Here is a 14,826-nt window from a genome sequence, read left to right on the forward strand (position 1 = left end):
AAAATCATGTAATACATTAAATCAATTACCAATTAAAATAGTTTAAAAGATTAAAAACATTTAAAACCCAGGATTAAAATGATTTAAAACTATAAATCTAATTAAATTTGTGGCAACGTTTCATTACATGCTTGTTTGAAGAAGGGAACAATATTTAATTCTATCCAAGGTTAGAGGTGCTTAATTTGATACCATATTAAACTTAGTCTCTGCTTGTCTTTCTAGATCCTAATTTTGTACGCACTTTTCTTACTACATACCGCTCCTTTTGTAAACCACAAGAACTCCTAGGTTTGTTGATAGAACGGTAAGTTAAAAAATACATACCCTCAGTCGCTTTGTTTCACTTTAACATTGCTGTTATATTTGCCATAAGAAATCCTGCCACACTTCTGGTGGTGTATGCAATTAATCTATGTAAACACTGGCACATTAATTTTGGAGCAGCCTGTTCTAAGGACTAGCTTGAACTATTCTCCAGGGTCCATTAGGTGCTTAACTAAGGAATGCTTTTAAGCCTTGTATGAACAAATAAAGCTACTGAAGATTGGTTCTCCTTTGAACAAACTATTCCAACTGGGCTAGTAGACATGAAACGAGAATAGTGGAAAGAAAAAATGAAGAGAAGGGAGGTGCAAAATTTGGCCTGTAATCAGCCTAGCCTTGTTGGAATCCTTTGGATCTTAGCTTTTCAGTTCATTTTGTAAATACCCTATCTATGAAGAAGGAATTGAAAATGAGGGAAAGAAGGTGCAGAAAACATACTGTGTTGCTGTTTATGCTTTATAATGTCATCATGATATTCTGAGAAGCGCCTTTAAACAGCATCCAGATTGGCTGAACTAAGGCTTTTGCTTATCCCACCCAGCAGGTGGGAACAATTCTTCTCTCCAGCAGCAAATGCTGCACGAGGCAGGAGTAAAAAATAGGGGACTCGGCAGAAAAAGTTCAGCAGCATTTGAAGGGAAGGGAAAGCCAGGAAGAGCAGCAGTTGTGGTTTTTGTGTGTGTGACCATCCCCAGATTGTCACCTTTACCATTTTCCTACAGCACTGGGCATTCCATTCCATTCGTACAAGATGTCAGATCTGCTGATTATACATTGAGATACGCAGCCAGCTGTGATCTTGCAGCGAAACATGGCATGTACAGTGTGACCCTTGGTGCTGAATAAGGCTCCTACCCCAGTGTAGAAAGCGGGTGCCAGAACATTGTAATGGCTGAGATCTTGAGGGAGTGGAACCTCTTTCAGAGCTGTAAAGAGAGAGAAAAGCCTCTTGACTCTTACTATTTAAAAATATTTTACAGAAACCAGACTATTTCTGGCTATACTGTTGTTCACCTTTCAAATTCTTCTTCTTCTTACTAGATTTGAAATCCCAGAGCCTGAGCCAACGGAAGCTGATAGGCTGGCAATAGAAAAAGGGGAACAGTCGATCAGTGCAGACCTCAAAAGATTTCGCAAGGAATACATCCAGCCAGTGCAACTCAGGTTTGGGCTTTTTTCTCTCTTGTAGACTTCAGCTATAGCATCAGGTGGGGAAACACAGGGGTCGTGAGAGCCCAGAGTTCATCTTGTAGGAAGAACTTTGCTAAATCAGTTCAGTTTAGGAGTTCATCGTGGCCATGGCAACTATGGGCCTATCCCAATTAGTCCCAGGACCTATGCATATTGTTGGCCACATGCTGGATTTTGTCTTTTGCTCAGGTGGGGGGGGGGGGTGTTCCATGGGTGGGGTCTTCTGTACTTCTTCAACGTGGTCTCTGTGCTCAACACGATTGGGCTTTGCGCCTGCACAGAGACCTTATTGGAGTGTCTCCAATCTGAAAGTCTTCTCTCTGAAATGGGTTGTAGCCCTGCCCCCTCCAGTGTAGTACACATGTGTCTAGGCAGTCCTCCTCAGTCTTTCTTTGTCTGCCGACAGATTGACACCTTCTGTGAGTTGCTCCAAGCTTTTTTAAAAAAAGATATTCCCTACTATTACCCCTTCTTTTATTTCACTTCTCTCTCGCCTTTCCTTTTGAGTTTTTATTTCTTTCCCCACATCCCGCCTCTCCCCCCGCCCCTTTGGGCCCCTTCTTCCTGAGCTTTCCTTTTTGCTTATGGCCAGTAAAGTTACTTTGCGCACTGGGAGCAAGCATCTGTTTCATGGGCCTTGCCAAAGCAAAATAGGCAGCGACTGTGTCCAATGGTGGAGGGGAGCTTAGCCCTGCACCAGACACAAAATTTAAAAGTTTGTGTCTGGTACAGGGCAAAGCTCCTCTCCACCATCGGGCATAGTCGCTGCTTATTTTGCCTTGGCGAGGCCCATGAAACAGATGCTTGCTCCCAGTGCACAAAAGTTCACCAAGCAAGCTAGGAAAAACTGCGCCTCACGCCTTCATTCCTGGCTCTGGGTACAAGCACTAAAATCCTCTCAGGCCTTGGGAATGCAAGCCACATTGCATCCCTCCCAACAAGACTCGGGCTTACAGCCCCCCTCTTCCACTCCCTCTATTGGGGGTGCGGCTGCTCCCAGTCTCCGGCAGCTTGCAGAGCCCACGGCTCCTAAAATGTCCGCCTCAGCCCTGACGGCCTCTACTATCCCGACTACAAGTTCCACTGTTCCTGGTCACTTGAGCTCAACCGCTCCTTTTTGCTTAAAAGGAAGAAAGAAAGAAAACCTCGTTAACCTCTGCAGGAGCCTCAAGCCACAAAAAAGCAGCCTGCAGCCCAGGAACCAGCTCCTAGACCTAAAATTCCCAAAAGGTCACTTTGCAATCTGACCACTTATTGCCTCACTCGGACCCAATTCTCAATACCGAACTGCATTTTTTAATCCAAGGAACAGGCAGACCCAAACAAGCTGAATGACTGTGCTGAATGACTGTACTGTAGAACAGTTGGTCTTGGAACCAACCAGAGAGAAGGCGACCTTGGACTTAATCCTGAGTGGCACCCAGGACCTGGTGCAGGATGTGAGCGTCATCGACCCTTTAGAGAACAGTGACCATAGTGCGATCAAATTCAGCATACATGCGGGGAGAGAATCGCCAAAGAAGTCTTAACACAGACACTTTTAATTTCAGAAGAGGAAACTTCTCCAAAATGAGGAATATGGTGAAAAGAAAGCTGAAAGGGAAAATCAGGAGAGTCACTTTGCTCCGGAATGCATGGAGTTTACTCAAAACCATAATAAAAGAAGCCCAGTTAGATTGTATACCCAAAAGGAGGAAAGGTACCAACAAGACCAGGAGGATGCCAGCAAGGAAGGAGGCCATAAGTCAAGGAAACCATAAAAGGGAAGAAGACTTCCTTCTGAAATTGGAAGGCCTGTCCAAATGAAGAGAACAGAAAGGAACACAAACTCTGGCAAAAGAAATGCAAGGTGACAATAAGGGAGGCAAAAAGAGTGTTTGAGGAATATTTAGCTAAAAGCATCAAGGGGGATAACAAAAACTTCTTTAAATACATCAGATGCAGGAAACCTGCTAGGGAGGCAGTTGGACCGTTAGGCAATGAAGAAGTGAGAGGGATTATTAAGGATGATATGGAGGTTGCAGAGAAGCTAAATGAGTTTTTTGCATCCAGCTTCGTGGCAGAGAATACTGAACATATACCTGTTCCTGAACCAGGCTTTTTGGGGATGGAGGCTAAAGAACTGAGTCAGATAGAAGTGACAAGAGATAATGTTCTAAACTGTCTGGAAAAACTGAAAACTAACAAATTGCCAGGGCCGGATGGCATCCATCCAAGTGTCCTCAAAGAACTCAAATGTGAAATTGCCGACCTCCTTGCTAAAATATATAACTTATCCCTGCAATCAGGCTCTGGACTGGAGGACTGGAAAGTAGACAATGTAACACCGATTTTCAAAAAGGGATCCAGGGTTGATCCAGGAAATGACAGGCCGGTTAGTCCGTTCCAGGCAAATTGATGGAAAGCATCCTCAAGGATAAAATTGTAAAGCACATAGAAGAACAGGCCCTGCGGGGAGTGAGCCAGCATGGCTTCCGCAAAGGTAAATCTTGCCTCACCAACCTTTTGGACTTCTTTGAGAGTGTCAACGAGTGTGTGGATCAAGGTGATCCAGTTGACATAGTCTACCTGGACTTCCAAAAAGCTTTTGACAAAGTTCCTCATCAAAGACTCCTGAGGAAACTTAGCGGTCATGGGATAAGGGGACAAGTACATGTGTGGATTGCTAACTGGTTGAAAGACAGGAAACAGAGGGTAGGTATAAATGGAGAGTTTTCACAATGGAGGGAAGTAAGAAGTGGGGTCCCCCAGGGATCTGTACTGGGACCGGTGCTTTTAAATTTATTCATAAATGATCTAGAAGCAGGGGTAAGCAGTGATGTGGCCAAATTTGCAGATGATACCAAACTCTTCCGGGTAGTGAAATCCAAAATGGATTGTCAGCAGCTCCAAAAGGATCTCTCCAAACTGGGGGAGTGGGCGACAAAATGGCAAATGCAGTTCAATGTTAGCAAGTGTAAAGTGATGCACATTGGGATGAAAACCCCCAACTTCAAGTATACGTTAATGGGATCTGAGCTGTCGGTGACTGACCAGGAGAGGAATCTCAGGATCGTGGTGAACAGCTTGTTCAAAGTATCGACTCAATGTGTGGCAGCTGTGAAAAAGGCCAATTCCATGCTAGGGATCATTAGGAAGAGGATTGAAAATAAAACTGCTAGTATGAGAATGCCCTTATACAAAATGATGGTGCGGCCACACCTAGAATACTGCATACAATTTTGGTCACCACATCTAAAAAAGTACATTATAGAACTGGAAATGGTGCAGAAGAGGGCAACCAAGATGATCAGGGGCCTAGAGCACCTTCCTTATGAGTCAAGGCTACAACACCTGGGGCTATTTAGTTTAGCAAAAAGATGACTGCGGGGAGACAGGATAGAGGTCTATAAAATCATGCACAATGTGGAAAAAGCGGATAGAGAGAAATTCTTACCTACTTTATTTATTTATTTATTTATTAGATTTATATACCGCCCTTCCAAAATGGCTCAGGGCAGTTCACAACATGATAAAAACAATTAAAACAAATCAACAAAAACTATTAAAACACAATAAAACAGCTAAAAGCCCTGAAAATCAGGGCAACAATTTAAAACAATTTAAAACAGTTAATCATTTAAAACCCTGGAAGGCCAGGCCAAATAGGTAGGTTTTAAGGGCTCTCCTGAAGGACGGCAGTGATCTCAAATTACGAATTTCTGCCGGCAGTGCATTCCACAGCCCAGGAGCAGCTACAGAGAAGGTCTGCCTCTGTGTCGCCACCAGACGAACCGGTGGCAACTGGAGTGGGACATAACATGTCTACATAACACTAGCACCAGGGGTCATCCCTTGAAATTGATTGCCGGGAAAGCTAGGACCAACAAACGGAAGTACTTTTTCATACAATGCATAATCAACTTGTGGAATTCTCTGCCACAAGATGTGGTGACAGCCAACCACCTGGATGGCTTGAAGAGGGGTTTGGATAACTTCATGGAGGAGAGGTCTATCAATGGCTACTAGTAGGAGGGCTATAGGCCACCTCCAGCCTCAAAGGCAAGATGTCTCAGAGTGCCAGTTGCAGGGGAGTAACAGCAGGAGAGGGGGCACACCCTCAACTCCTGCCTGTAGGCTTCCAGTGGCATCTGGTGGGCCACTGTGTGAAGCAGGAAGCTGGACTAGATGGGCCTTCTTGGGCCTGATCCAGCAGGGCTATTCTTAAGAATTGGTTCTTCTGGTGATTCTGTCTATGCCCTGGTGGATACCTGGAACAGGGAACTTTACTTGGCAGTAGACACAATCACTCCTAAGCGTCCTCTCCAACTCGATTCAAAAGTAGCTCCATGGGATACAGAAGAGCAACAGGAGCTGAAGTGGCAAGGTAGATGACTAGAGCACAAATGGAGGAGGACTCATTTTAAGTTTGATAAGATACAGCATAGAGCCCATTTGAAGTAGATCCCTGAGAGTCGCCTAGTCTCTGAAGCTATACTAAAAATAATAATCAGTATTGGTGTGCAATCTAAGGGAAGTTTTAAATTTTATCAGGTACAAAATATAACTTATCAAGAGGTGGGCGAACCTTCATCAAGGTTGGCATAAATATGTCGGTTCTTCGACGTGGTCTCGTGTCTTCTAAACATATGGGCTATGCGCCTGTGCAGAGACCACGTCGGAATCTAACCAGCTCGATTTCTCCTGTTTTGGGCTGTTACCCAGCTGCTATATGTGGCTGAGCCACGCCTCATCCCCTGAGTCTTTCTTTGAATGCGCTTCAGCGAACATAGTGGTGTCTTTCCGCTCAGCAACATGTTGGCTCTGGTAGTCTGGCTGTTTTTCTCCTGTTTTCTTCTACTTTCTCCGTCTGACCAGATCCGGTGGTTAAAAGTTTCCTGAAAGGTCTGCAACACTTGTTTCCAGACGACCCGGTCATGTCGCTGGCCTGGGATCTGTCCATGGTTCTGGCTGGTCTGCTGAGGCCGCCCTTTGAGCCTTTGGCTTCTATTGACCTTCGTCTCCTGACTTGGAAGGTCACTTTTTTGGTGGCTGTTACCTCTGCCAGGCGGGTTAATGAGTTGTGGGCCCTGCGGGCTGACCAACCGTACCTGCTGTTCCATAAGGACAAGGTGGTACTCAGGATGGGTGTCAAGTTCCTGCCTAAGGTGGTGTCCATGTTTCACCGCTCGTCCCCACTCACTTTGCCCGTGTTCTTTCCGAATCCTTCATCGGATGCAGAGAGGCAGTTGCACCGTTTGGATGTACATAGGGCTCTGTCCTTTTACATACAGAGATCTGCTGAGTGGAGGAAGTCCCCCTCTTTGTTTTGTATGATGGGCCGCAGAAAGGGCTTTAGGTCTCTGCCCAATCCATGTCCCGGTGGATATTCTCCACTATTGAATTGTGTTATCAACTGGCCTGTAAGCAGTTGCCTGCCCCTGTGAAGGCTCACTCTGTTAGGTCTGTGGTGACCTCTGTGGCCTTTGATCGGGCGGTCCCGTTGGACACTATCTGTCAGGCAGCTGCTTGGGCGTCACCCCATTCATTTATTCAGCAATATGCTATCGATGTTAGAACTCGTAATGATGCTGTATTTGGCAGGAGTGTCCTGCAATCGATTTTCAGTTGAGCTGCTTGTCCTGAAATAAATTATTCCTTGTTGTTTACCTGTTGCCTTTGTTTTCCCTCCTCCTCCTTGGGTGCTTGCTTGTTATGCGCCCATATGTGTAGAAGACAGACCATGTCGAAGAACTACAGGTTACTCACCTCTAACGTTGGTTTTTCTCCCCTTGTGAAAGAATGCACGCTTGAGAAATGCACCTTTGCTAAAGGTCCTTGAAAATGTAATGTCTGAAGGTTCCTGCCTTTGCCATAGCTGAGTGCCTGCCACATACTGCATACCTCTGTCCCTGAGAGGACATCTTCTGGGAAGATCCCATACATCACACCTCCAAGACAGATGGCAGCTTGCGTGGTTGTTAACAAAATGGTTTTCGTGGCTCTTTAAACAAAATTCTGATTTTTCAGGCCTGCATTTCTTTCTTTCCAAAGTAACATGAAATGGTGCCTTAGGATTTCCTATAAGAATGAGAGTACTGTGGTTCAGTTGGGTCTTGTCTTCTCTTGAAGATTAAAGCCATTCTGGGAGAACTCTGTGCTCAGAGTCTCTGCCTCTGTCTCTGCAGAGGGTTTTCCATTTTGTTTGATACAGTAAGGGCTTACTTCTTTTTTTGAAGGAAATGGCGTTGTAGTGGCTTCTCAGAAAATCAGGAAATGCCATCGTCAGCCTCCACCCCCTGGTACTTGTCCTTTTACTGGTTACACAATCAGCCTGTCTCAGTCTGTGGGTTTGTAAAAACTGAAATGGTGATATGTCTGTTTCACCATGCCCTCCCCTTTCTTTAGGATATTAAATGTCTTTCGGCACTGGGTGGAACACCATTTTTATGATTTTGAAAGAGATCAGGAGCTACTTGATAAATTGGAAGCATTTATTGCCAGCGTGAGAGGTATGTGACTTAAGTGGAACTAATTTTGTTTAAACTCAAACTCTTCATTTCAGCTGTCTTGTAGATTAGTGCTTGATTTCTCACATTCAACTTGATAATTCTGAGAGATTTCTATTCCTTTTTTTATTAATGTGTAATATATATAGGTTGCAGAGTTCATCTTTTCATGGTAAAGAAATTGAATTTTAGCACAGAGTTGTGATTTAAAAAACCCCACACATGCCTGTCTATTTCTAGTTGTGCACTGCAATCCTGACTAAGCGGTGTAGACTGCTACCACATGAGCATGATCTGCTCTTCTGCTTTTTCTAAGAATGTTTGGCTTGGATGTAAAACATCAGATGTGTTCTGATAAGCACATGAAAACTATTCCAGGATCTCCAGATAGCATTAAGCAATAAGGTCTTGTCTTCATTTGCTTTGCAGAACCAGTGTTGGCTTAGAAAATCTGTTCCTTTCACATTTTTCATTTTTGTAAACTTGCCTTTTTCCTGACTTAACCCTCTTTTAGCAAGGAAGGCTTGCTGTATTTCAGGCTTGTTAGCAAATGAATATGTGCCTTTGCTAAAGCATATCTAAAGCATCTGTATGGACTTCTCAGCATGTCTAATGTCTTCCAGGCAAATCCATGAAGAAATGGGTGGAATCCATTGCCAAGACTATCAGGAGGAAAAAACAAGCTCATGCAAATGGCGTTAGCCACAACATAACTTTTGAGAGCCCCCCACCCCCAATTGAGTGGCACATCAGCCGCCAGTTTGAGACATTTGACCTCATGACGTTGCACCCCATAGAGATTGCTCGGCAGCTGACCCTCCTAGAATCTGATTTCTATAGGTAACATGCTGTTTTGTTTCCTGGGTCACATAGTTTGAACAGCAAAGCCCTCTGTTCTTTTCAGATTTATTTAAAACACACTTTAAATGGTATAAAGCAGTACTAGAAATAAATATAGACTGAAATGACCACATACCTGCATCTACCTAGTGAATATAAGCCCTGATATAAGCATTTGTTTGTGTTATTTATGTCATGTCCCAGTGGAGTATGATGTACTGGTGGGGCATAGTGGCTGGGCTGCGCTGCGAAGGCAACAGGCCATAACTCAGGGATGGAGCACATACTTTGCATGCAGAAGGCCCCAGCTTCAGTTCCTGGCATCTCCCATTCAAAGGGTCTTGGGTGGCAGAGGTGGGAAAGATAGCCTGAGATCCTGGAGAGCCACTGCCACTGGGAGGAGACAGTCCTGGGTGGCATTGGCCATTACCCTGACTCACTCTAGAGTAGCTTCCTCTGACCCAGGAAGTTCCTTGTTTCAGTCTTCAGATCTTCTGCCTTCTCCATCAGCAATATGAGGATAGCCATACTGATGTAGTAGATAGGTTAGTGAGATAGTATGTGAAGTACTTTGTAGTGTTCAAAGTACTATGCAAATGCTAAGCATGCAAAATACTAGTTGGTCATTTCTAAAAGGAAAGGATGAGTAAAAGTGTGAGAGAGTCCATCTTGCTTGAATAATCTAATTTTTAGTTGGTCCATACCATATGTTCTTTAAGTGATGCAAAATAAGTAGGATTTTTTTGGGTGGGTTTTTTTAAGGCCAGGGATGATGGAATTGACTAAAAGCTCAAATTTAGAAGACTCGGCATCCTATGATGTATGACAGACTTTCCCCCTCCCACCTTGACTATTGGAGAGTTGCCTAGAAAGATAAGAGGCAACGGTCCACAGCAGCTGACCACATGATCACAGTATTGCATGTCTAGGCCATCGAGTATTACCTGAGTAGCATTAATGCCTGGAGTCTTCCTCAGCTTCCTGAATCTGTTATTTCTCTCCTAATGTTTCAGGGCTGTTCAGCCATCTGAACTTGTTGGGAGTGTGTGGACGAAAGAAGATAAAGAAATTAACTCTCCAAATCTGCTGAAAATGATCCGGCATACAACAAATCTTACTCTTTGGTTTGAAAAGTAAGTGCAGGTGTGATTCCAAGGATTTATATTAAAAACCATTTAGGTTGCTGCTGTGTGAAGCTTAACTTTGAATTATAAAACAGATTTTGAATGATTAAAATTCTCACTACTTGTTAAGTCTAAACCTTCCTCAACAATACATGAGGGGTGGCCATCTCACCTGTTCCAGATTGATCTCATTACTTCATACAAAATAACTGGTGGCTTTCTTCCCACACATTTCTGCAGCAGTTCTTGTTTCCATCACTGGAAATAACTTTGGTTATTTGCAGAAGTAGAAGAATTTTGTAATCTGGGATAATAAACCATGTCCAACAAGGCTATCTATTCAAGTTTGTTTTGTACCACTCTTGGGTGGGAAGGGTGAGAGTTGCCCCCCTTTCTCTAAGGCTGTCCTTGTGAAAACTGCCTTTTAAGCTCCCTCACACGGGAAAACAGTTGGGTTGAGAGCTGTGCCTGCTCACAACTCTTCTCTGAGTTTCCATTTAAACAGCTTTCATGCCAGGTTCCCAATAACAGATTGAACAGGTTGTGGTTTGAGGGTGTATAATGTAACCACTTCACTGAAGCTGAGCTGGGTGTAGATCTGGTCAGTGCCTGGATGAGTGGTTGCCTAGGAACCTATGTAAACTGCCCTGAGTTTTGTGATGGATTAAAGATGGGATATAAGTGTGTGTGCGTGCCAGTAAATAAGAGTACATTTTAAAGAGTGGATTGTTGGCGCAATTACAGAGAGGAAAAATAAATGCTCTTTAAAAGTTCTGTCTGCACATGAGACTGATACTACTACTACTACTACTATGATGGATATTCATATACCACCCTTCAACCAAAGTTCTCAAAGTGGTTTACATAGAAAAATGAATAATACATAAATAAGATGAATCCCTGTCCCCAAAGGGCTCACAGTCTGAAAAGAAACATAAGGTAGATACCAGCAGCAGCCACTGGAAGGATGCTGTGCTGGGGTTGGTTAGGGCCAGTTGCTCTCCCCTGCTAAATAAAGAGAATCACCACTTTAAAAAGATGCCTTTTTGCTCAGTTAGATAGGTGCATCCTTTTGCTTGCAGACATAAAACAGCATCCAGACTAGTTAATCAGGACTAAGCACTATTGAAATCAGTGGGACACGTTATTCATTACTAACTTAAGTCTCATTAATTTCAATTTAGCCATGACTAATTTAGTTTGGATTGATTATTTATTTATTTGGTTGGTTGGTTGGTTGGTTGGTTTCTATACTGCCCTTCCAAAAATGGCTCAGGGCGGTCTACACAGAGAAATAATAAATAATAAATAAAATGGACCCCTGTCCCCGAAGGGCTCACAATCTAAAAAATAATAATAAGCTAGACACCAGCAACAGTCACTGGAGGTATTGTGCTGGGGGTGGAAAGAGCCAGTTACTCTCCCCCTGCTAAATAAAGAGAATCTCCATGTTAAAAGGTGCCTCTTTGCCAAGTTAGCCGGGATTAAGTTAGCAGGGATTATGTCTGTAGACTTTCTTTTGCACAACTAAAAATGGGATGCATCTCAATACTGGTGTGACATGAGTGATGATGTGTTGGAATAGGATCAGGCGATCCGAGTTCAAATGCCTGTTCAGTCATGAAGATGGACTTGGACAAGTCGCTCGCTAGCCTTATTCACACATTATGTTCAGTGTATGGACAGTCTGTGTACAGTGTACAACTGTGTTCTCTCTAATTTTTTTCATCTGTGTGTGGAATGAGTTTTGTTCTGGGCAGCAGTATCAAAGCAGTGTGTGCACACATGCATTTAGAGAGGGGCCTTCCTGATTCAACCTGAGCAGGATCTAAAATTTACTGAGTGGACATAAAAACAACTTGTGAGTGTGCGCATGTGTGCACACCTTAGAGAGAACACTGGTGTATATACAGATCTCTGCACACATACAGTTCTCACATTACGCTCCACGTATGCACATCAGTACACTTCCTATCTTTACCCTGCTTTGCAGGGGGCAGGTTTGTAACCGGGTTCACTTTTAAATGAACACATGCACAGTCAGTATACCTGTACAATGTGATGGCTGAATAGGGTTACTCTCTTGACCTCACCTTGTGATGATAAAATGGATAAAATGTTAGAGGTTATTGATTTTTACCCACAATAGGTAAAACAGCAGAGCACTAAGGAATGAGCACACACTCCAGTTACAGAGTAGGTAGCAGAGGATGGTTCGAATATTGCAGCTATTTAAAGAAAAGACATGGAGATCCTTGTATGACTAAACACTAAATATTTATTGGTTAAATACACTTAGATAGGAAAGATCTATCTCTAATCTAAAGGACTACATAGTGGATAGGTAAGGAGAGAGAGAGATATGTTTCCATCTGCTCTCTAGGAGGAAAGGAAGGATTGTGACTCAGCACAGGAAGTGGTGCAGAGTCAGTTCAGGGGTCATAGAGCAGGGACAGAGAGGGAGACCCTGACTCACTGTCTCTACTCCCAATGCCCCTAGTGGTCATTAGGACAGTTGGTGCAAAAGGTCAATGCACTGGAAGTTCATCTCCAACATAAAATCCCACTGTATAGCACACTAAGCTCCTTGGAGGAAGGGCAGGATACAGACATAACTATTATTACCTAGCAAAAATCTGTGAATTCTCTCTCTCATGAAATAGGTGTATAGTGGAAACTGAAAACTTTGAAGAGCGAGTGGCAGTGCTAAGCAGGATTATAGAAATCTTGCAGGTTTTCCAAGACTTGAATAATTTCAACGGTGTGCTGGAGATAGTCAGTGCAATGAATTCTGTCCCTGTGTACAGGTTGGATCACACCTTTGGGGTAAGCTTTGTGGTGTAACCATTGCTTTAAAACTAAAACAGCCCATGTGGGGTAGCTTCTGAAGTGTAGTACAAATGTGCATTTTTATTTTTTTTTGGCTTAAGAAAAGTATGTGCAGTTCTGTGAGAAGGAGGAGAGGGTAGAGATTGCAGTTTCAAAATAAAGCAAGGAAGTTATCCCTCAAGAAACAGACAGCAAAGAAGGTGAGAGCCTGGGATAACTATAGTAACGTCAGCATTTTTAAAAATTAAATGAAGAGTCATCTTAGTAGGTCATTAGAATGTAAAACAAGGCTGTAGCTCAAAGTTGTTGCAAATATTTTTATAACTCTTGTTTACTTTTGGTGATCTGCCAAACTGAGCCCTGATATATTGTGACTTTGTGGGCAGTCTATATTATAAACTTCTATATTGTTTTTCATATGTGATATTTTTTACTGTTTCCTTGTGTGTCATTTTCTTTATCTGAAAAAATAACTTTAGCAAGCTTTAGAGCTGACTGTGAAACCAAATTTGTTTAATAATCAAATAGGCAGAATGTAAAGTGTGGATAACAATAACTTTAATAATGTAGTGCCCGTGTGGTCCTGTGTACATTTTGAATACATAAAGAAATAAACAGAACAATAAAGTGTTATAAAGATTTTATTCTAGCTGGTGCTGACTTCAACCATCAACATTTCCTACAAGATAGAAATGTGGCTTTATTTCTTCTTCATTAATCAGGCACTGCATGAGAGAAAAAAGAAAATTTTGGATGAAGCTCTAGAATTAAGTAAAGATCACTTTAAAAAATACCTTGCTAAACTCAAGTCAATCAACCCACCTTGTGTGCCTTTCTTTGGTAAGTTGCATGACAGGTAGAGTTTGTTTGCTGTGTTTCTTTTAAGGAACATAATCGGAGGCGATCTCGAAGGTGTATCTAAGATAAATTTATTCCTGAATGCATTTTGAGTTAACATTTATTTATTTAGTACATTCCTTTACTGCTCCATACCAAAAAAAAAAGTGCCTGGGCAGTTCACAATCTAAAAACAACCTTTAAAACATTAATAAGATTAAAATAATTTAAGATACAAATAAAACTCTAAAATCTGAAGCTTTAAAACTATAAACTAAAAGCCTGACTTTATTCCCAAAGGTTGATGGATTCAGCATTTGAAAGAAAAACCAAAAAATGCACCATCTAGGTGCACTGGAAGATGTCTTGGATGGAGTCAGACCACTGATCTCCTTAGCTCAATATTATCGATTTGGAATAGCAGTGACTCTCCAGGATTTTAAACAGGGATCTTTCCCAGCCCTACCTGGAGATGCTGCTGGGTCTGAACCTGAAAACTTCTGCATGCAAAGCAGATGATCTACCACTGAGCTACAGGAGAGCTGGTCTTATGGTAGCAAGCATGACTTGTCCCCTTAGCTAAGCAGGGTCCACCCTGGTTGCATTTGAATGGGAGACTACATCTGAGTACTGGAAGATATTCCGCTTAGAGGATGCCATTCTGGGAAGAGTATGTAGGATCTGGATAGTGGTTCCAGACACTCTGACTTGGTATATGGCAGCTTCCTATGTACAGTCCCATTGAGTTGGTACAGTAGTCAGCATTAGTCAATAAGCTGTCTTGTGTGCACCTTTAAGGTCTATCCTTTTTTTTCTACTTTTTGTCCATTGAACATAAGAACAGCCCTGCTGGATCAGGCCCAAGGAAGCCCATCTAGCCCAGCATCCTGTTTCACATAGTGGCCCACCAAATGCTTCTGGAAGCCTATAGGCAGGAGTTGAGGGCATGCCCTCTCTCCTGCTGTTACTCCCCTGCAACTGGTACTCAGCGTCATCCTGTCTCTGAGGCTGGAGGTGGCCTATAGCCCTCCAACTAGCAGCCGATGATAGACCTCTCCATGAAGTTATCCAAACCCTTCTTAAAGCCATTCAGGTTGTTGACTGTCACCACATCTTGTGGCAGAGAATTCCACAAGTTGATTACGCATTGTGTAAAAAAGTACCTCTGTTTGTTGGTTCTAAATTTCCTG

General features: G+C 42.9%; 1 protein-coding gene across 1 annotated transcript in view; it reads left to right on the forward strand.

Annotated features, from left to right (window-relative positions):
* The window catches only part of SOS2 (SOS Ras/Rho guanine nucleotide exchange factor 2), a 69,226-nt gene that overhangs the window by 34,827 nt on the left and 19,573 nt on the right, over positions 1-14,826 (forward strand). The window contains exons 11-17 of the mRNA XM_053247571.1: positions 226-307; positions 1,369-1,491; positions 7,906-8,009; positions 8,630-8,846; positions 9,860-9,979; positions 12,634-12,796; positions 13,522-13,639. Of these exons, the coding sequence (XP_053103546.1) occupies positions 226-307; positions 1,369-1,491; positions 7,906-8,009; positions 8,630-8,846; positions 9,860-9,979; positions 12,634-12,796; positions 13,522-13,639 (927 nt within the window). The remainder of the gene's footprint in view (positions 1-225; positions 308-1,368; positions 1,492-7,905; positions 8,010-8,629; positions 8,847-9,859; positions 9,980-12,633; positions 12,797-13,521; positions 13,640-14,826) is intronic.

The sequence above is a fragment of the Hemicordylus capensis genome, chromosome 1, assembly GCF_027244095.1.
Source record: "Hemicordylus capensis ecotype Gifberg chromosome 1, rHemCap1.1.pri, whole genome shotgun sequence".
Lineage (NCBI taxonomy): Eukaryota > Metazoa > Chordata > Lepidosauria > Squamata > Cordylidae > Hemicordylus > Hemicordylus capensis.